At 42.2% G+C, this 20,317-nt stretch overlaps 3 protein-coding genes and 1 pseudogene across 4 annotated transcripts in view; 3 read left to right on the top strand and 1 right to left on the bottom strand.

Annotated features, from left to right (window-relative positions):
- Positions 1–8,590, bottom strand: part of LOC130923342 (inactive ubiquitin carboxyl-terminal hydrolase 54-like) — a 118,324-nt gene extending 109,734 nt beyond the window's left edge. For both annotated transcript variants that reach the window (XM_057848989.1, XM_057848988.1), the window contains exon 1: positions 8,525–8,590. The gene's annotated coding sequence lies outside the window, so the exon portion shown is untranslated. The remainder of the gene's footprint in view (positions 1–8,524) is intronic.
- Positions 1,273–2,661, top strand: LOC130922672 (E3 ubiquitin-protein ligase TRIM35-like). The gene has a single exon (XM_057847586.1). It carries the CDS (start codon positions 1,273–1,275, stop codon positions 2,659–2,661), a length of 1,389 nt encoding a protein of 462 aa, XP_057703569.1.
- Positions 8,591–12,709: 4,119 nt separating the features above from the next.
- LOC130922674 (E3 ubiquitin-protein ligase TRIM35-like) lies at positions 12,710–14,089 on the top strand. Its single transcript, XM_057847587.1, has one exon. It carries the CDS (start codon positions 12,710–12,712, stop codon positions 14,087–14,089), a length of 1,380 nt encoding a protein of 459 aa, XP_057703570.1.
- A 5-nt stretch (positions 14,090–14,094) lies between these two features.
- On the top strand, positions 14,095–19,115 carry LOC130922675 (E3 ubiquitin-protein ligase TRIM35-like; annotated as a pseudogene).
- Positions 19,116–20,317: the final 1,202 nt, after the last annotated feature.

The following is a 20,317-nucleotide window of genomic DNA, read 5'->3' on the forward strand; positions in this document are numbered from 1 at the left end:
GTCCTTCTGATAGTTTTCTCCTTACCTTTTTACTGCAATAATATAATGATAACCAGAAATTATGGCTTTTAGTTTTAGCCACCCCAAGATTTTAAGTGGCCCCATCTGACCACCCCTATGAAATATTTCTGGAGGCGCCACTGCATGGGAAGTAATGTGGGGAAGCAAGGTAGCAATTGTTCTTTGTCTTATCACCTTAAGTTAGTTCACAATGCAGAGAAGATATATCAAATGGTTGCACTACGCACAGCCATAGGTGCACTTCCCATCATGCATTTGGGCAGAACTTAAATGTCTGAATTATCATTTACTGAAAGCTCATAAAAATCCACTAGATGGCAATATTTAGTCACAATATACAAAGTCACATATGTCCTTTAAGAATTTCAAGTCTTTCTATCCGTGGATCCCTCTCACAGAAAGAATGTTAATAATGTAAATGCCATCTTGAGGATTTATTGTCATAATAAACAAATACAGTACTTATGTACTGTATGTTGAATGTATATATTCGTCTGAGTTTTATTCATTTTTTTCTTAATGCATTGCCAAAATGTATATGATCGGGAAAAACTATCGGGAATGACTGGAATTCAATCGGGAGCAAAAAAAAAGCAATCGGATCGAGAAATATCTGGATCGGCAGATACTCGAACTAAAACGATCGGGATCGGATCGGGAGCAAAAAAACATGATCAGAACAACCCTACCTGCTATCCTTTGGCCACACATATAACTTTTCGTGTGAGTGAGAACAAAACATCGCCACACACCGCCGTGGCATCTTTCCGAGAAGCAATGCAACAAACAATACTGTTCTATGGCAGACTTCCCTCGCACTTCTCAGTGTGACGTCATTTCCGAAGATTGCTGAAGAGAAGCATTTTCCTTGTCAGGGGCGTTGCTATGGGTTAAACAAAGAATCTGTAAGGGTTGCGTTAAAAAAAAAAAAAAAAAAAATGCTGATAATTGTTTAGCCATTGATATTATTCAAAAACGTGGTTGGCCAACCTTACTTCACATTTCCGCTTTAAGGTTAGAGCTCGTCACCTCAGGGTAACTCTTCTGTAATTTCACTTCAAAGTCATATAAGTTGCTCTTTACAAATTGGAGCCCAGCTTCAGTAAGCAGGAAGTGCACTTTTTGACCTAGAGGGAGGACAGCAAAGAATCCTTTTGAATTGTATGTAAGAATGCTTTTTGTTTTGCAGAACAACCGCAGCTCGACATTCCGAACTTGTGCGCTGAGCCAATCGCCGTCTTCTCTAAAACAATGGCTGAACGTCTGGAGGACCATCTTCAATGTCCCACCTGTCTGGACATCTTCAAAGACCCTGTCATGCTTCCGTGCAGTCACAACTTCTGCCGTGCGTGTCTGCAGCAGTGGAAGGACGCAGGAGAACGATCGTGTCCAGTCTGTCGGACAGAGTTTAGTTTGATGGATCCGCCTTTGAACTTGGCATTGAGGAATATGTGTGAGAACCTTTCACGAGCCTCAGTCAAGTCAGAAGACATCTGCAGCTTGCATGAGGAGAAATTTCAACTGTTCTGTTTGGACCACCAGGAGCTTGTGTGCCTCATTTGCAGAGATGCAGAAATCCACATTGGTCACAAGATCCGGCCCCTCAAAGAAGTTGTGAAAGGTCATCGTGAGAAACTCCAGAAAGGCCTGCAGAAGGCCAAGGAAAGACTCAAAGATTACAACGACTGTCGAGAGAACTGCAATGAACAGGCAGAGTACATCAAAGTCCAGAGGGAGAATGTCGAACGCAAGATTAAGAAGGATTTTGAGGAGCTCCGTCGCTACCTTGACGTCGAAGAGGAGGCCAGGCTGGCTGCAGTCAGGGAGGAAGAGAAGAAGAAGAGTCAAACGATGAAGGAGAAAATGGCGTCTCTCGGAGAGCAAAAGGCCGCTCTCTTGGATGTCATCAGAAGCACTGAGGAGCAGCTGACATCTGGTAATGTTTCTTTCATGAAGAAGTTCAAGACTGCGATGAGCAGAATCCAGGAGCTGCCTGAAAAGGAGCAGCTGCTGCCAGGGAGTCTGCTGGACGAAGTCAAACACGTGGGCAACCTCAAATTCAAGGTGTGGGAGCGAATGAAGGAGACGATCGCCTATAGTCCAGTCATTCTGGACCCCAACACGGCATGTCCAGGAATCAGTCTCTCTGAAGATCTGACCAGTCTGAGTTGGGAAGACATAAAGCAGCAGCGTCCAAAGAATCCAGAGAGGTCCCAGAAGGAGGAGTCTGTGCTGGGTGGTGCTTTGGACTCGGGAAGACACATATGGGACGTTGAGGTGGGAGACAGCAATGCCTGGGAAGTGGGGTTTGCGTGGGGAGACCCTTGTGTAAGAGAGAAAATGAAAAGTTGTTTCATTGGATTTAGGGATGGTAAATACAAAATCTCAGGTGGCCAATATGGAGGATGGAATCCGCCTTTCAAAATACAGAGGATCCGATTTGAAGTGCGCGTGAAGGGAATGTCGATTTCCATCTCTGATCCTCTTACAAACACCACATTGTTTAATTTTCGGGACCCTTTTATGGCAATTTCAAACTTTTTCAGAAAATTCCAAATGTATCCTTCCTTTTTCACAAAAAGTAAAATTCCTCTAAAAATTATCCCCATTCAACCTGGTGTTACGACTGCCATCGATTAGCGGTCATGTTGCCATGGCTTGATGTTCTGCTTTTTTAATGTCATTTCAATCATTCCTTTTCTTTAACCACATGATTTGACCAGAGGCGTCGCGTCCCATTAGGCTAACCAGGCAATTGCCTAGGGCCCCCAGCCAACAGGGGCCCCCAGAGGGCCAACAGATTTAGCACACGCAGCTTTACTGCACTGTCGTAGCGACATGTGTAGGGAGTGTTTCAATACCATGGAATCATTTGGCAGTTATCTAACGATTCTGCTATCAATCCCAATCAGCACTAACCATCAGGCCATTTGGGGGCCCTAAGCAAAATAATGCAAAGGGGCCCAAATTTTTGGCCCACCATTTCGTCACAGTGTACTGTGAAACCCATACATGCAATCCAAACCATACGTCCATATTTTGTATATTAATCCGATTTTGTTGCACTGCATACTTCAAACTTCTCACCCCAAATGATTGTCAGTACTTACAGTAGATAGCGCCAAACCTTTTTCTAAAAGAGGAAAGAAAGAAGTTAAGGAAGAACTTTTATTTTTTTAAGCTTGTAATCAAATATCAAAACTCTCAAAAGTCAAATAAAACAAACTGTAGTAAACAAAAAAATAAAAATAAATTAAACAATTGCCAGATTGGGGCCCCCCTAGTGGTCAGGGCCCCTAAGCAGCTGCATAGTCTGCGTATAGGCTGGGCCGGCCCTGCTAACCATGTCATGTAGATTATACATGTTTAAGAAAGTCCCATCAGCTATTAATACCACATGCTTGTTTAAAGAGTGACTCACCAAGCACTCTCTGGAAAGTCCTTGCCGAGTTGTTTTATGTTGATTTTCACAGGCCGCCTCATTATTCATGTGACTACTTAAAGAAAAGGTGATTTTTCAAAAAAAACTCTATTAATGGGTCTATCATATTCCTCGTCGAATGCTCTATAACAGGGGTGCTCAATGTTTTTTGCTCCAAGATCTACTTTTAAATGAGACAACCTCCCGCGATCTACCTTAAGAGAGGAGGGTGAACTAAAAAAAGAAAAAAAAATAAATGTACAGTTACAGTAATTATGCTTTGTGAGCAACATATGAGGTTATGTTGCTCACAAAACAAAAATAACTGTGTACATTTAAAAAACTATAAACAAAAAATGGACGGTAAATTATGTTTGCTCACATAACATAATTAACTATGTACATTAAAAAAAAATTTTATTTTATTTTTTTTGATGCCGCGAGCTACCCACACTAGCGTTGCGATCGACTGGTCGATCGCGATCGACGTAATGGGCACCCCTGCTCTATAAGAAAGATAAACATAGATGCATCTAAAATAATCATAAACGATTGTGTTAGCAATTTTAGCAAAGTTCCTTGGGTATGCGTACGTTTCCATAGCAACCAGTCCTGTTATTGTCCTACGTCACAAGCAGAGGTTGCGCTAGACTTTTTCGTTGTCTGTCATTTTGACTGACAGGGTCATAAAAATCCGGTCATGATCTATTTTTACCTGTCAATTAAATTTTTAAAATGATGATAATGACATTGTGGTGACCCTTTGTTTGGCATAATTCACCCTCCGTACTTGTGTGTCCATTTGGCCGACCGCGTTACCGGCTACGACAGTCACGTGACAGAGACACTTAAGAGCCGCGCGCGGTCCCCTCACTATCCACTCGCTCTCGCTATATGATTGGCCTAAGAGTCGAAATGCTCTCCCGTGAAATGCCCGTTTAAAAATGTTCCCGTTGTTACTTCTTGCGTTCGCTTATAAGTGCCCATTTAAAAAGGAAAAGCGATGGATGATACTACACACAGAGCGTATTATTAACAAATGTTAAAGTTGTATAATCATATAGCGAGAATAAGGAACGTCACTGACAAGCGCAGGCCCCCCGCTTGTGCAGTCCCTGTTTTTTCACCTCTTTTATCAACACCATCGTCGTTTTGGGGCTTTTTGAAGAAACTTTGGACACTCAGTTGCCTTGACATTTTTCAGAGTAAGGCCAACAACGTCATCCATCAAGAGAGACAATAGCTAATAAATAAACTCACTCGCCACCCTGTGGTCTGGGGTGGGAATTGCAACCGGTCAAAATGACGGATGGACTACAGTTTTTTCCGTCACCGTTTTAAAAAATCGGTCAACGACGGAAAATATTCGGTTAACGCGACCCCTGGTCACAAGCGCTGCGTATTCTAGGAGCGAGAATAGCCGTAAGGTGCGCATTTCGAGCAAAGGACGGCCACCTGTTAAAATGTTTGCGTCCATGAACGAATGTAAGTACATCCATATGAGTCAGTGTAAAGTGCTTAGTTTTCGCCACTTTTTTGGCCAAGATGACCGCACGTCCACGCAGCGCACACTCGCAACCCCCCCCCCCCCCTCAATGACTCAGAGGGGCCCCATATTGCTTGCTGCCTGGGGCCCCAGGGGACCCTTGCTACGCCTCTGGATTTCACTCTCATTTATTGACCAGATCATGTGATAAGACTTAACTGGAGTCAAAATAATCAAGCGGTAACTCAGTATTCTTTTCTCCCAATACTTTTTGACTTGAGTGCATCCTACTTTTAGTTGGATATGAGTAATATTTGGAAGTAATGCTACTCTTACTTGAGTACCCCTTTTGGCTACTCTCTTGTTAACATTGATTTACATGTATTATATTATTACTTGCACTACAGTCATTTTGGGGGGGGGGATCAGGACTTTACTTGAGTGATTTATTTGAAAGTGATGCTACTCTTACTCAAATACAATGTTTGGCCTCAACTCAATTACAGTTTAAAAAATCAGCTACAATTATTTAGTACTGGAGTATTCTTTTCAACAAATGTCTTTTTTTTTTTACTACTTTGACTTGTGATTGAGTAATCTTGTTTTAAAGTAATGCTACTCTTACTCAAGTACAATTTTGGACTACTCTTCTGATGACATTTTTAAAATAAATGATTATAAACACTTACTAATTACTTGAGTATTTTTTTTCACCAAATACTTTTAGACTTTGACAGTACTTTAGTGAATTTTCTGAATTTTGTGTCATCATATGTCAAAGTTTCTCACGAAACCGTCGACGAGCTGAGTATAAGCCAAAACTGTGATTGAAAGGCTTTGGACATGTTACCGCAGTTGCTGACCAAGTGGTCATTGTGAAGCTAAAAGTGCTGCTCCGTAGTAGGTCGCTGAGCTAAATAGTGCTACTGTTAGCACTAGCAGCTACATGTGAAACGCTACTTTCTCCGCAACTTTGGCTTACGCTACATTATTTAATAGTAATTACTGATGCACCGATACCAGTATCGGCAGGGGGGCCCGATCCGGCATGAAATGGTGGTATCGTTATCGACGAGTACCAGCAAACAGGGCGCCGATACCATTTACCGGTCCAGTATTATAACACTGGACCGCAGCATTTTTTTCCTCCTGACGCTCACTTCACTTTGTCTCTGTGTTGTGTGATGACACGTGATCACTTTGCATGCCTTGCAGCTATCGCTATTGGCCTGCTACAGACCAATGAGAGCGGGCCAATAGCCCCTCTTAACCAATGCCGGGGCAGCTTTTTCATATGGAGGCAAAACAAACCAGGAGAAATGGCGGCAGCCTGGAAATATTTCAGCATAGAAATTCCATCAATCACAATCAATGGCTAAATGCAAGATTTGCGGCCTGAAAGTTTCGAGAGGTGGAGGAATATCAGTTTCCATACCTCGAACCTGATATGAAGAAACATGTGAACGAACACAAAGAGTTTGAGGCTGCAACAGCAGGACTGCTGTCCAGAGGAAGGGGGCTGGACCGGAGCAACAATCCCTGGTAAATTCACTTCGTCTACTTTACTTTTATTGTCTTTTACTGAAAGAAATGCCGCAGTATTTTGAGACTTGTTCTTAAAGTACGGTTGCTACCTTTCAGAAAGAAAAATAAGGGACACCCTTCTGCCGCCCATGGCGAGGGAAAAAAGGGACATCCCCAAAACTCCTAAAATGCATCGAAATGTAGCTATTTATACTAGGGCTGTCAAAATTATCGCGTTAACGGGCAGTAATTATTTTTTTTAATTAATCACGTTAAAATATTTGACGCAATTAACGCACATGCCCCACTCAAACATTAAAATGACAGCACAATGAAATGTGTACTTGTTGTGTTTTTCAGAGTTTTGACGCCCTCTGCTGGTGCTTTGGTGTGACTGATTTTATAAGCTTCAGCACCCATGAGCAATTGAACATTGTGTAAGTAATTATTGGCTTTAAAAATGGCGGGCGCTTAGTTTATTTTTTGATTGAAAATTTTACAAATTTTACTAAAACGAAAACATTAAGAGGGGTTTTAATATAAAATTTCTATAACTTGTACTAACATTTATCTTTTAAGAACTACAAGTCTTTCTATCCATGGATCGCTTTAACAGAATGTTAATAATGGTAACGCCATCTTGTTGATTTATTGTTATAATAAACAAATACAGAACTTACTGTATGTACCGTATGTTGAATGTATATATCCATCTTGTGTCTCATCTTTCCATTCCAACAATAATTTACAGAAAAATATGGCATATTTTATAGATGGTTTGAATTGCGATTAATTGCGATTAATTACGATTAATTAATTTTTAAGCTGTAATTAACTCGATTAAAAATTTTAATCGTTTGACACCCCTAATTTATACCATACCACACCATACCATCATCTTCCGCTTGCTCCGAGGTCAGGTCGCGGGGGAAACAGTTTTAGCCGGGAAGCCCATACTTCCTTCTCCCCAGCCACTTCAACCAGCTCTTCCGGCGGGATCCCAAGGCGTTCCCAGGCCAGCCGAGAGACATAGTCTCTCCAGCGTGTCCTGGGTCTTCCCCAGAGCCTCCCGCCGGTGGGACATGCCCGGAACACCTTTCCAGGGAGGTGTCCAGGAGGCATCCTAACCAGATGCCCGAGCCACCTCAGCTGGCTCCTCCCAACGCGGAGGAGTAGCGGCTCGACACCGAGTCCCTCCCGGATGACCGAGCTTCTCACCTCTAAGGGAGAGCCCGGACACCCTGCGGAGAAAACTCATTTTGGCCGATCTTGTTCTTTCGGTCACGACCCACAACTCGTGACCATAGGTGAGGGTAGGAACGTAGATCGACTGGTAAATCGAGAGCTTAGCCTTTCGGCTCAGCTTCTTCTTCACCACTACGGACCGGTGCAGAGTCCGCATTACTGCAGACGCCGCACCGATCCGCCTGTCGATCTCCCGCTCCCTCCTACCCTCACTCGTGAGCAAGTCAATTTATATCAATATCTATTTATATACTGTATATTCCGTATTGGTTCAATACAGAACACAACTTTGCCAATTCGGAACAATTCCTTCTTTCAAAGGACGGGTGACAAGCCTACAAACAGTGTTGTTAATAACGGCGTTGGAATATAACGGCGTTACTAACGGCGTTATTTTTTTTCACTAGTGAGTAATCTAATTACTTTTCTCATCTTGGCAAACGCCGTTACCATTACTGAGGCGGGAAAGGCATGCGTTACTATGCGTTACGATGTTGGTTGAATGACACGAGAATAGTTCGAGAGAGAGGGACTCACGGAGACGAGAGAGCAGAGCGTGAGTGGAGAGAAGGCAAAGGAGTTGTGACGGCGTTGCATACGCGATGCTAGGTGGCTCCAATAATACCTGACTGTAGCCGATAGCCTACAAACTACGCCCACATGATGCTACGGTAGATATCACATAATATAAAACTAGATGCAAATGACAGACACGGCGGCATTAGCAACACGTGTAAAGAACTAGATGTGTTAGTAAACAGCCGCCATCTAAAGCAGTATACTTCTCAGAAAGGCTCTGTTGTAGAGAAACTTCATAGCGAACCTACCTGGGGACGGGTTTCAACAAGCTTCGGCTTCTTCCGTCAGCCCTTTTCTTTTCGGGTTCATGCCTGAAGGGAAAATAAATAAATACATCAAAAATAAATAAATAAGTGTTTTTAACTAAAATGTTGGCTTAAAACTATCTTCAAATGATGAAACGGTTTAAAACTTACATCTGTCGAAAGTAGACAGAAGGGAACTAGAGTAATTTTAACAACTTTCGAGGTTGATTCACAACATTAAGTGCCTTCCACACATAGCAAAGGTTACTATTTAGTTATTGTAATATCCGCAATACCCCTGTGTCTGGTTAAGTTTAGGGTAGAGAATTGGGCTAGGGCCAATTGTCCCAAAAACCCTTTACACTTAACATTGTGTGACTTGTTTTTTGTTTTTTTTTTGAGGAAAAAAAACATGAAAATTAACACCAGTTACTTTGCCAAGTAACTAATTACTCTTACATTCAGGTAACTGCGTTACTAACGCAATTCCCTTTTGGGAGAAGTAATTTGTAACTGGAATTAATTACTTTTTTAAAGTAAGATTAACACAAGTAAGCTAAGCTAACTGGCTAAGTGTGTGTTACTGCTGGTGCATAAAGAGGGAGGCGAATAGAGAGACAGGATGCTGTGGTCTTTATTATTACTTGTAATTTCATGAAAGTTGCAATGTTTGGCCTTTGAGAGCCAAATGTTTATTCAACCATTGTTTTTGGGGAAAAAATCCAACATTTTAAGCAGTTGCTCATGGCATGAGTAGTCTTTTCACCCAATACTTTTTGACTTATGGCTGAGTTATGCTTCTGCGGCAGACCTACGCCGTCAAGGCAGACCCGATTTACGACCCTCCAACATCGCCTGAATTGCTCCTCCACCAAATCCTGACTACGCTAAAGATTGCCGAATGGCAAGCAATTCGTGGAAGGAGATTGCTAAAAATACGGGGCCGAAGGCCAGCGAATGCATAAAAAATGGAAGAAGCTCAGAGAAAAGTATGTGTGTGTTCGGAAGCGAATGGCCAAACGAAGCGTTGACACAGCCGGCCAAAATCTGCCAGGTTTTTATCACTTTATGTTGTAATTTTGGTTGGTGCACTTAAATCATCAAGGATATGAAGAATAAAGCACAGGTTTTGTGTCAAAAGAGTTGTTTTGATGTTTAATTTTTAACAACAGACAGTTTGCACCCATGATACATCATCACTGATTGAGAGTGCCTCTGTGTTTTTATGATAACATGTTTACCATCAAGGCTTCCAACGCAGTCACATAGCCGCCAGAAATCTGCTATGGCTTCCCACTGGCTGGTTGTAGGACACGGCAAAGAAATCGGGTAAAACGATGGAAACATTGCTCGACGCCAGTTTGTAGCTAGCCGCCACATGTTGCTGGCTTCCACCCGATGCTAAAATTCGTAATGTGACTGCCAGTCTCTGTGCGGCAACAACTGACGCACAGACCACCTCCGCAAAAGTCTTCTGGGTTGCCTGCGCCTCAACATTTGTATGATCATCAACATTTGTTGTTCAATGTTGATGACCTGAAGATCCACATTCAAGCGTTCCATCTCTGTTGCCATTGTTGTCTAACCAAGAGAAAACCCAAGGAATTCGACGAGTCCCCCAAACCCGCACAAACGCAACACAACACCACTGTAATGGCTTGGCAGTGAATTACAGAGCAACGCGTTCCCTTACTGTTGTGGGGACATTTCGGGGACACTTACTGGTGATATCAGGTTATTTCCTGTTGATTTGGGCACGTTTCAGGGATACGTCCTGTTGCATGGCTGTCAATGGCATGGACGTACATGGGCCCCAGTCGAATGTAAATGGGCTGTAATGGTAAGCGGTCCAAAATCACAACCACCTATGTTTTCCTGCCATTGAAAATTGGAAAATTTGCACGTACATGGTTGTCAATGGCAACCCATTAGAAATGAATGGGCAAGTTTTTGGAAAATTTTGGACGGGCTGTGTATTTTTATAAAACTTTTATGCCCCTTACCGTCCTGGATTTTTTGATGTATAAATGATGTGATTTTGTCAAAAAAAAAAAAAAGTAGCTTTTTGGATAAAAAAAATGTTTCTTTTTTTTTTTTTTCAAAAAACCCACAATTACGGGCAAATGGAAAATTTTGGGGCATCTTTCAAAAAATGCCCTGCGTCACGAAAAAAATTCTGGTTACTTTGATATTCGAACGGTGACAATCGGTCAACACTTTGGGCTGTGCTTGCCAAAGACTCGCTATTCAAAAAAAAAAAAAAAAAATTAAAAATTTTACTATATGGGCCTTTGCCTTCAAATACCCATCTAATAATGTATAAACACTACAAACTGTGATTTCTGGAGAAATTACAAAGGGGCTTTGCTGTGGTAAATACAGATCTATCATGTCATTTCCTGTTTTTGCTCAAAAATTACAACCACACGGGTTTTTCTGCAATTGAAAATGAACGGGAAATTTGGACGTACAAGGCTATCAATGGCATCGACTTACTTGGGCGCCAATTAAATGTCAATGGGCTGTATTGGTAAGTTTTTGGTCAAAAACCACAACCGCACAGGTTTTTCTGCTATTGAAAATGAATGGGAAATTTTGACGTACAAGGCCGTCAGTGGCATGGACGTGCATGGCTGTCAATGGCATTGACTTACTTGGGCGCCAATTCAATGTCAATGGGCTGTATTGGTTTTTGTATTGGTTTTGACGTACAAGGCCGTCAGTCGCATGGACGTGCATGGCTGTCAATGGCATCGACTTACTTGGGCCCCATTTGGCTGTTATGGTAAGTGGTCAAAAATCACAAGAACCTGTTTCCCTGCCATGAAAAATGAAAGGGAAAGTTGGATGTACTTGGCTGTCAATGGCCTCTCATTAGAAAAGAATGGGCAAAGTATTTTGCAAACTTTGGGAGAACCGCAGGTTTTTGCCACATTTTTTATCTTTTATTCTGTTTTATTCTATTCTGTAACTTTTATAACCAACCGTCCGGGAAATTTTTATGTCTAACTAGAGCGAGCCTCACAAATAACTATGCCGAAAAGTCCCTTCATTACTCGGCACACCTTTCTAAAGTGGTCAGACCAGTTTCACCAAATACTTTTCGACTTGTACAGTACTTGAACGGCTTTTCTCCCACTTGAGTCATTATATGATGAAGTCCCCAACAGGACCTTGGGTGAGCGGATTATTAGCCTAAACGGTGAGTGAAAGGCTTTCTACATGCTACTAAAGTTGCTGACCAAGTGGTCATAGTTGAGCTAAAATGCTGCTATTGTGTGTAGTAGCTCGCTAAGCTAAGGGCTGCTTATCGTGGAACTAGCAGCACCACTCTTAATCGTGACTGTCAATGCAGTCAGTATTGGCAACTATTCACTTCGTTTGAGCTCCTTGGCGACTAATGGCAGAAAGCGTAAAGTCAATTTTCCACTGCAACTGATTTTTTTGACTAGTTTGACTCATATTCAAGAGTAGTGATGTTTCCTGTAAGGCGAGCTACGAAACACCGCCCTGAAACTCGGAAGGACCTTTTGTCTGGAGCGGGAAATCGATCATTTGCAGATTATTGGTCATGCATTAGCCTATTGAATAATAGTAATAGCTCATATAGACGAGGTAATGCTGGGGGGGAAAAAATCTGACTTTTCAAGCAGCCACGAGTGAATTATTCAATTGACTTGAAGTCATGCTACTCTTACAAAGTACAAATTTCTCCTTACCCATAAATGAATAAATCCTAAAAGGTTTTAATCACAAATAATTCTGTCTTCCAGTATTTATCTCACTTCTCATAAAATCCGCAAATCATAAAGGTTTGATCACAAGTCCAATTGTCCAAAATCCCATAGAATAGCAAATAGCAAAGCAGAGTTGACTTTTGGACATTCTGGAAACATAAGCATCCCTTCAATGTCGGATGAAACCACATTTGCGATCTCTACTTTAGTGTGACGCCAGCTAGTCACCACAGGGTAACGCTTCTGTAATATTTCACTTCAAAGTCATATAAGTCACTGTTTACAAATTGGAGCCCAGCTTCAGTAAGCAGGAAGGCACTTTTGGACCTAGAGGGAGGACATGAAAGAATCCTTTCGTATTTTATGTAAGAATGCTTTTTGTTTTGCAGAACAACTGCAGCTCGACATTCCGAACTTGTGCGCTGAGCCTATCACCGTCTTCTCTAAAACAATGGCTGAACGTCTGGAGGACCATCTTCAATGTCCCACCTGTCTGGACGTCTTCGAAGATCCTGTCATGCTTCCGTGCAGTCACAACGTCTGCCGTCCGTGTCTGCAGCAGTGGAAGGGAGCAGGAGAACGATCGTGTCCAGTCTGTTGGACAAAGTTTGGGTCAATGGAGCTGCCTTTGAACCTGACACTAAAGAATCTTTGTGAGGACGTTTCACGAGCCTCAGTCAAATCAGAAGACATCTGCAGCTTGCATGAGGAGAAACTTCAACTCTTCTGTTTGGACCACCAGGAGCTTGTGTGCCTCGTTTGTAGAGATGAAGAAATCCACATTGGTCACACGTTCCAGCCCCTCGACGAAGTTGTGAAAGGTCATCATGAGGAACTCCAGAGAGGACTGCAGAAGGCCAATGAAAGACTCCAAGATTACAACGACTGTCGAAAGAACTTCAACGAACAGGCAGAGTACATCAAAGCCCAGAGGGAGAAGGTCGAACGCAAGATTAAGAAGGATTTTGAGGAGCTCCATCGCTTCCTCGACGTCGAGGAGGAGGCCAGGTTGGCTGCGGTCAGGGAGGAAAAGAAGAAGAAGAGTCAGACGATGAAGGAGAAGATGGTGGCTCTCGACAGACAAATGGTCGCTCTCTCGAATCTCATCAGAAGCACGGAGAAGCAGCTGGCGTCTGGCCATGTTTCTTTCATGAAGAAGCTCAAGACTGCGATGAGCAGAATCCAGGAGCTGCCTGAAAAGCCGCAGCTGCTGCCGGGAGGTCTGCTGGACGAAGCCAAACACGTGGGCAACCTCAAGTTCAAGGTGTGGGAGCGGATGAAGGAGACGCTCGCCTACAGTCCAGTCATTCTGGACCCCAACACGGCCTATCCAAGTATCAGTCTGTCTGAAGATCTGAGCAGTCTTACTCTGAAAGACGTACAGCAGGAGCGTCCAAAGAATCCAGAAAGATTCCAGAAAATGTTGCGTATACTGGGTGCTGGTTTGGACTCGGGGAAAAAACACGTGTGGGACGTTGCGGTGGGAGACAACAATGACTGGGCAGTGGGGGTCGCGTGGGGGGACCCTTGTTTGCCAGAGAAAATGAGCAATTTGTCCATTGGATTTTGTGATGGGAAATACAAAACGGCCTCTGGCCAATCTGTAGAGATGAATCCGCCTGTCAAAGTGCAGACGATCCGAGTTGCAGTGGACATGAATGAAAGCTCATTGTCCTTCTCTGAACCTCTTACAAACACCGAATTGTGGAACACTAAGGAGCATTCCAATTGGCCAGGTAACACCAAAATCTATCCTTTGTTTTACACAACACGTAAAAGTCCTCTAAAAATAATCCCCATTCCACCTGTTGTTACCAATGCCATCAGTTAGCGATCATGTTGACACAGGTAATTCTTTTTGCTTTTTGATGTCATCTAAATCATATCTTTTCTTTTTCCAAATGATTTGACTCTCACTTATCGACCAGGTCATGTGATAAGACTTTTCTGGAGTCAAAATTTTGAAGCAGTTACTCAGCATTTGAGTATTCTTTTCTTCCAATACGTTTTGACTTGTGTGAAGACAGCTTATAGTTTCATGTGAGTAATATTATTTGGGCGGAATTCTACTCTTACTTGAGTACAACTTTTGGCCACTCTTGTTAAAATTGACTTATTTGTACGACTTTAATACTTGTGTTACAATCATTCTTTATTTTAAAAGTACTTTGAGTGTTTTTATTTGAAAGTAATGCTTACTAATGCTTTCTCGAGTACAATTTTTGACTTGTCATTAAAGTTGGACAAATATATCAGACACAAATAACTAAATACTTGAGTATTCTTTTCAACAAATCATTTGGATTGATGGCTTTGACTTGTACTTGAGTCATCTTATTTAATAGTAATGCTACTCTTACTTGAGTACCATTTTGGGCTACTCTACTGATGACATAATTTTCAAAATAAATGATAATCAACACTTTCTCGGTACTTGGGTATTTTTTTTTTTACCCAATACTTTTTGACTTGTACTTGTTTGCATCCTACTTTTACATTAATGTGAGTAATATTTGAAAGTAACTCTACTCTTACTTGAGTACATCTTATGGCGTCTCTCTTGATAACACTGATTTACAGTACTTGTACTTCTACTTTATTACTTGTACTACTTTTTGTGGATGGATAAGTACTTTTACTTGAGTGATCATATTTGGAAGTAACGCTGCTCCTTCTCGAGTACAATGTTTGGCTTCTTATTTCAAGTTTTAAAAATACTGTAAATCAAACGCAGGTGACTGAGTACTTGAGTATTCTTTTCAAGAAATACTTTTTTTGGGGGGATTGACAGCTATGACTTGTGATTGAGTAATGTAATGTAATTGAGTCATGTTTTAAAGTAATGCCACTCTTATTCACTCTACTGATGACATTTTCTAAATAAATGATTACAAACACTTACTAATTACTTGAGTATTCTTTTAACCAAATATTTTTTGACTTGCATAGTACTTGACTGAATTTTCTGCTACTTGAGTCATCATATGTTGAAGTAACGCTACTCTTACTTGAGTAAAGTACAGGAAGTCCCCGGTTTACGACGTACCCGACATAAAGCAGAAATGTGAAGTAATTTCATAACATGCCAAATAGGGTCACAATTAAAGTAATTAAACATTGTCCAACAACTAAAGCATGAAAAAATAATTTATATGTTGTGTATTTGACAAAATAATCGCGTTTCCCAAGTTTGAGCCTGAATGGGGACGAACCCGGAAGTGATACGTCACACCGAGAACAGCGATGGCAGCGCTCCATACGGCTGCCGTACAAACAATGATTCAAACAGCAATATAAGCGATATATCGAGCGCAAGGGAGGAGATCCAAGTTTTTGAAGAGTTGGAGGAAGAAGAAGAGCTTGGAATTTTATGTTGGACCTAACATGTATTAGCCAGACGCTAATCAGGATGCAAACAGTGCATCCTAGACTACCTGACATGGAATGGAGACAAGACCCAACGAGATTACAAGATTGGTAAGATATAGGCTGTTATTATTTTCATCATTTGAAGATGCAGGCATTTGCACATCATTTTATCATTTTATTTATTATTTTCTTTCCAAAAATGCCCTGCTCCACGAAAAAATTCCGGTTATTTTGATATTCGAACGGTGACAATCGGTCAACACTTTGGGCTGTGCGGCTTGCAAAAGACACGCTATTCAAAAATAATAATAATTAAAACATTTTACTATATGGGCCTTTGCCTTTCAAATACCCATCTAATAATGTACAAACACTACAAACTGCGATTTCTGGAGAAATTACGAAGGGGCTTTGCTGTGGTAAATACAGATCTATCATGTCACTTCCTGTTTTTGGTCAAAAATCACAACCACACGGCTTTTTCTGCCATTGAAAAAGAACGGAAAATTTGAACGTACAAGGCTATCAATGGCATCGACTTACTTGGGCGCCAATTAAATGTCAATTGGCGCTATTGGTAAGTTTTTGGTCAAAAATCACAACCACACAGGTTTTTCAGCCATTGAAAATGAACGGGAAATTTGGATGTACTTGGCCATCAACGGCATGAACGTGCATGGCTGCCAATGGCATTGACTTACTTGGGTGCCAGTTGGCTGTCATGGTAAGGGCTCAAAAATCACAAGAACCTGTTTTCCTGCTATTGAAAATGAAAGGGAAATTTGGATGTACTTGGCTGTCATTGGCATCCCATTAGAAATGAATGGGCGAGTTTTTTGCAAACTTTTGGAGAACCGTACGTTTTTGCCAAATTCTTGATCCAACTTTTATAAGCTACCGTCCTGGAATTTTTGATGTCTAAATGAAGCGAGCCTCACCAAAAACTTTGCCAAAAATTACCTTAATTACTCGGCACACCCTTCTAAAGTGGTCAGACCAGTTTCACCAAATACTTTTCGACTTGTACAGTACCTGAATGAATTTTCTGCCACTTGAGTCATCATATGTTAAAGTCACTAACAGGAACTTCGGCGAGCAGAGTAGTAGCCTAAACGGTGAGTGAAAGGCTTTCTACATGCTACTAAAGTTGCTGACCGAGCGGTCATAGTTGAGCTAAAATGCTACTGTCGTGTGTAGTAGCTCGCTAAGCAAAGGACTACTTATCGTGGAACTAGCAGCACCACTCTTAATCGTAACTGTCAACGCGGTCACTATTGGCAACTATTCACTTCGTTTGAGCTCCTTGGCAACTAATGGCAGAAAGCGTAAAGTCAATTTTCCTCGAAACGTATAGTCCACTGCAACTGATTTTTTTTACTAGTTTGAATCATACTCAAGAGTAGTGATGTTTCCTCTAAGGCGAGCTCCGAAACCACGCCCGAAACACGGAAGGACCTTTTTTCTGGAGAGGGAAATCGATGATTTGCAGATTATGGGTCATGCATTAGCCTATTGAATAACAGTAATAGCTCATATAGATGAGGTTATGCCGGGAAAAAAATCTGAGTTTTCAAGCAGCCACGAGCGAATTATTCAATTGACTTGAAGTCATGCTACTCTTACAAAGTACAAATTCCTCCTTACCCATAAGTGAATAAATCCATAAAGGTTTTGATCACATATCATTCTGTCTTCCAGTATTTATCTCACTTTTCATAAAATCCGCAAATCATAAAGGTTTGATCACAAGTCCAAGTGTCCAAAATCCCCAAGAATGGCAAATCGCAAAGCAGAGTTGACTTTTGGACATTCTGAAAACAGAAGCATCCCTTCAATGTCAGATGAAACCGCATTTGCGATCTCTACTTTAGTGTGACACCAGCATAAGGTTAGAGCTAGTCACCACTGGGTAAAGCTTCTGTAATATTTCATTTCAAAGTTATATAAGTTGCTCTTTACAAATTGGAGACCAGCTTCAGTAAGTGCACATTTGGACATAGAGGGAGGACATGAAAGAATCCTTTTGAATTGTAGGTAAGAATGCTTTTTGTTTTGCAGAACAACTGCAGCTCGACATTCCAAACTTGTGCGCTCTAAAACAATAGGTGACCGTCTGGAGGACCATCTTCAATGTCCCACCTGTCTGGACATCTTCAAAGATCCTGTCATTCTTCCGTGCAGTCACAACTTCTGCCGTGCGTGTCTGCAGCAGTGGAAGGACAAAGGAGAACGATCGTGTCCACTCTGTAGGACAGAGTTTAGTTCCATGGATCCGCCTGCCAACTTGGCACTGAGGAATATGTGTGAGAACCTTTCACGAGCCTCAGTCAAATCCGAAGACATCTGCAGCTTGCATGAGGAGAAACTTCAACTCTTCTGTTTGGACCACCGGGAGCTTGTGTGCCTCGTCTGCAGAGATGCCGAAATCCACATTGGTCACAAGTTCCGGCCCCTCAAAGAAGTTGTGAAAGGTCATCGTGAGGAACTCCAGAAAGGCCTGCAGAATGCCAAGGAAAGACTCAAAGATTACAACGATTGTCGTGAAAACTGCAATGAACAAGCAGAGTACATCAAAGTCCAGAGGGAGAATGTCGAACGCAAGATTAAGAAGGATTTTGAGGAGCTCCGTCGCTTTCTCGATGTCGAGGAGGAGGCCAGGTTGGCTGCGGTCAGGGGGGGAAGAGAAGAAGAAGAGTCACACGATGAAGGAGAAGATGGCGGCTCTCGACAGACAAATGGCCGCTCTCTCGAATCTCATCAGAAGCACTGAGGAGCAGCTGGCGTCTGGCAATGTTTCTTTCATGAAGAAGTTCAAGACTGCCATGAGCAGAATCCAGGAGCTGCCTGAAAACCCGCAGTTGCTGCCAGGAGGTCTGCTGGACAAAGCCAAACACGTGGGCAACCTCAAATTTAAGGTGTGGGAGCGGATGAAGGAGACACTCGCCTACAGTCCCGTCATTCTGGACCCCAACACGGCCAATCCAAGAATCAGTCTGTCTGAAGATCTGAACAGTCTGAGTTGGGAAGACGTACAGCAGCAGCGTCAAAAGAATCCAGAGAGGCCCCAGATGCGGCGGTGTGTGCTGGGTGGTGCTTTGGACTCGGGAAGACACATGTGGGACGTTGAGGTGGGAAACAACAATGGCTGGGAATTTGGGGTCGTGTGGGTGGACCCTTGTTTGCCAGAGAAATTAGCTAGTTGGACCATTGGATTTAGGTATGGTACATACAAAAAGCCCAGTGGCAAATATGGAGAATGGAATCCGCCTGTCAAAGTGCAGAGGATCCGAGTTGAGGTGGACATGAAAGAAAGGGCGGTGTCCTTCTCTGAGCCTCTTTCGAGCACCAAATTGTGGAACATTGAGAAGCCTTCCACTTGGCCAGACTTGTCCGGTAACAACAAAATGTATCCTTATTTTTACACAACACATAAAATTCCTCTAAAGATAATCCCCATTCCACCTTGTGTTACGACAGCCATCAGTTAGCGATCGTGTTGACACGGCTTCATTTTTTTGCTCTTCAATGTCATCTACAGTGCCTTGCAAAAGTATTCGGGCCCCCTTGAATCTTGCAACTTTTCGCCACATTTCAGGCTTCAAACATAAAGATATGAAATCTAATTTTTTTGTCATGAATCAACAACAAGTGGGACACAATCGTGAAGTGGAACAACATTTATTGGATAATTTAAACTTTTTTAACAAATAAAAAACTGAAAAGTGGGGCGTGCAATATTATTCGGCCCTTTTACTTTCAGTGCAGCAAACTCACTCCAGAAGTTCAGTGAGGATCTCTGAATGATCCAATGTTGTCCTAAATGACCGATGATGATAAATAGAATCCACCTGTGTGTAATCAAGTCTCCGTATAAATGCACCTGCTCTGTGATAGTCTCAGGATTCTGTTTAAAGTGCAGAGAACATTATGAAAACCAAGGAACACACCAGGCAGGTCCGAGATACTGTTGTGGAGAAGTTTAAAGCTGGATTTGGATACAAAAAGATTTCCCAAGCTTTAAACATCTCAAGGAGCACTGTGCAAGCCATCATATTGAAATGGAAGGAGCATCAGACCACTGCAAATCTACCAAGACCCGGCCGTCCTTCCAAACTTTCTTCTCAAACAAGGAGAAAACTGATCAGAGATGCAGCCAAGAGGCCCATGATCACTCTGGATGAACTGCAGAGATCTACAGCTGAGGTGGGAGAGTCTGTCCATAGGACAACAATCAGTCATACACTGCACAAATCTGGCCTTTATGGAAGAGTGGCAAGAAGAAAGCCATTTCTCAAAGATATCCATAAAAAGTCTCGTTTAAAGTTTGCCACAAGCCACACCAAACATGTGGAAGAAGGTGCTCTGGTCAGATGAAACCAAAATTGAACTTTTTGGCCACAATGCAAAACGATATGTTTGGCGTAAAAGCAACACCGCTCATCACCCTGAACACACCATCCCCACTGTCAAACATGGTGGTGGCAGCATCATGGTTTGGGCCTGCTTTTCTTCAGCAGGGACAGGGAAGCTGGTTAAAATTGACGGGAAGATGGATGCAGCCAAATACAGGAACATTCTGAAAGAAAACCTGTTGGTATCTGCACAAGACCTGAGACTGGGACGGAGATTTATCTTCCAACAGGACAATGATCCAAAACATAAAGCCAAATCTTCTATGGAATGGTTCAAA

This window comes from Corythoichthys intestinalis, chromosome 10 (assembly GCF_030265065.1).
Source record: "Corythoichthys intestinalis isolate RoL2023-P3 chromosome 10, ASM3026506v1, whole genome shotgun sequence".
Lineage (NCBI taxonomy): Eukaryota > Metazoa > Chordata > Actinopteri > Syngnathiformes > Syngnathidae > Corythoichthys > Corythoichthys intestinalis.

Bases quoted from the DNA above. Each gene is read 5' to 3' on its own strand.
- LOC130922672 (XM_057847586.1), top strand. From the start codon at position 1,273: ATGGCTGAACGTCTGGAGGACCATCTTCAATGTCCCACCTGTCTGGAC.
- LOC130922674 (XM_057847587.1), top strand. From the start codon at position 12,710: ATGGCTGAACGTCTGGAGGACCATCTTCAATGTCCCACCTGTCTGGAC.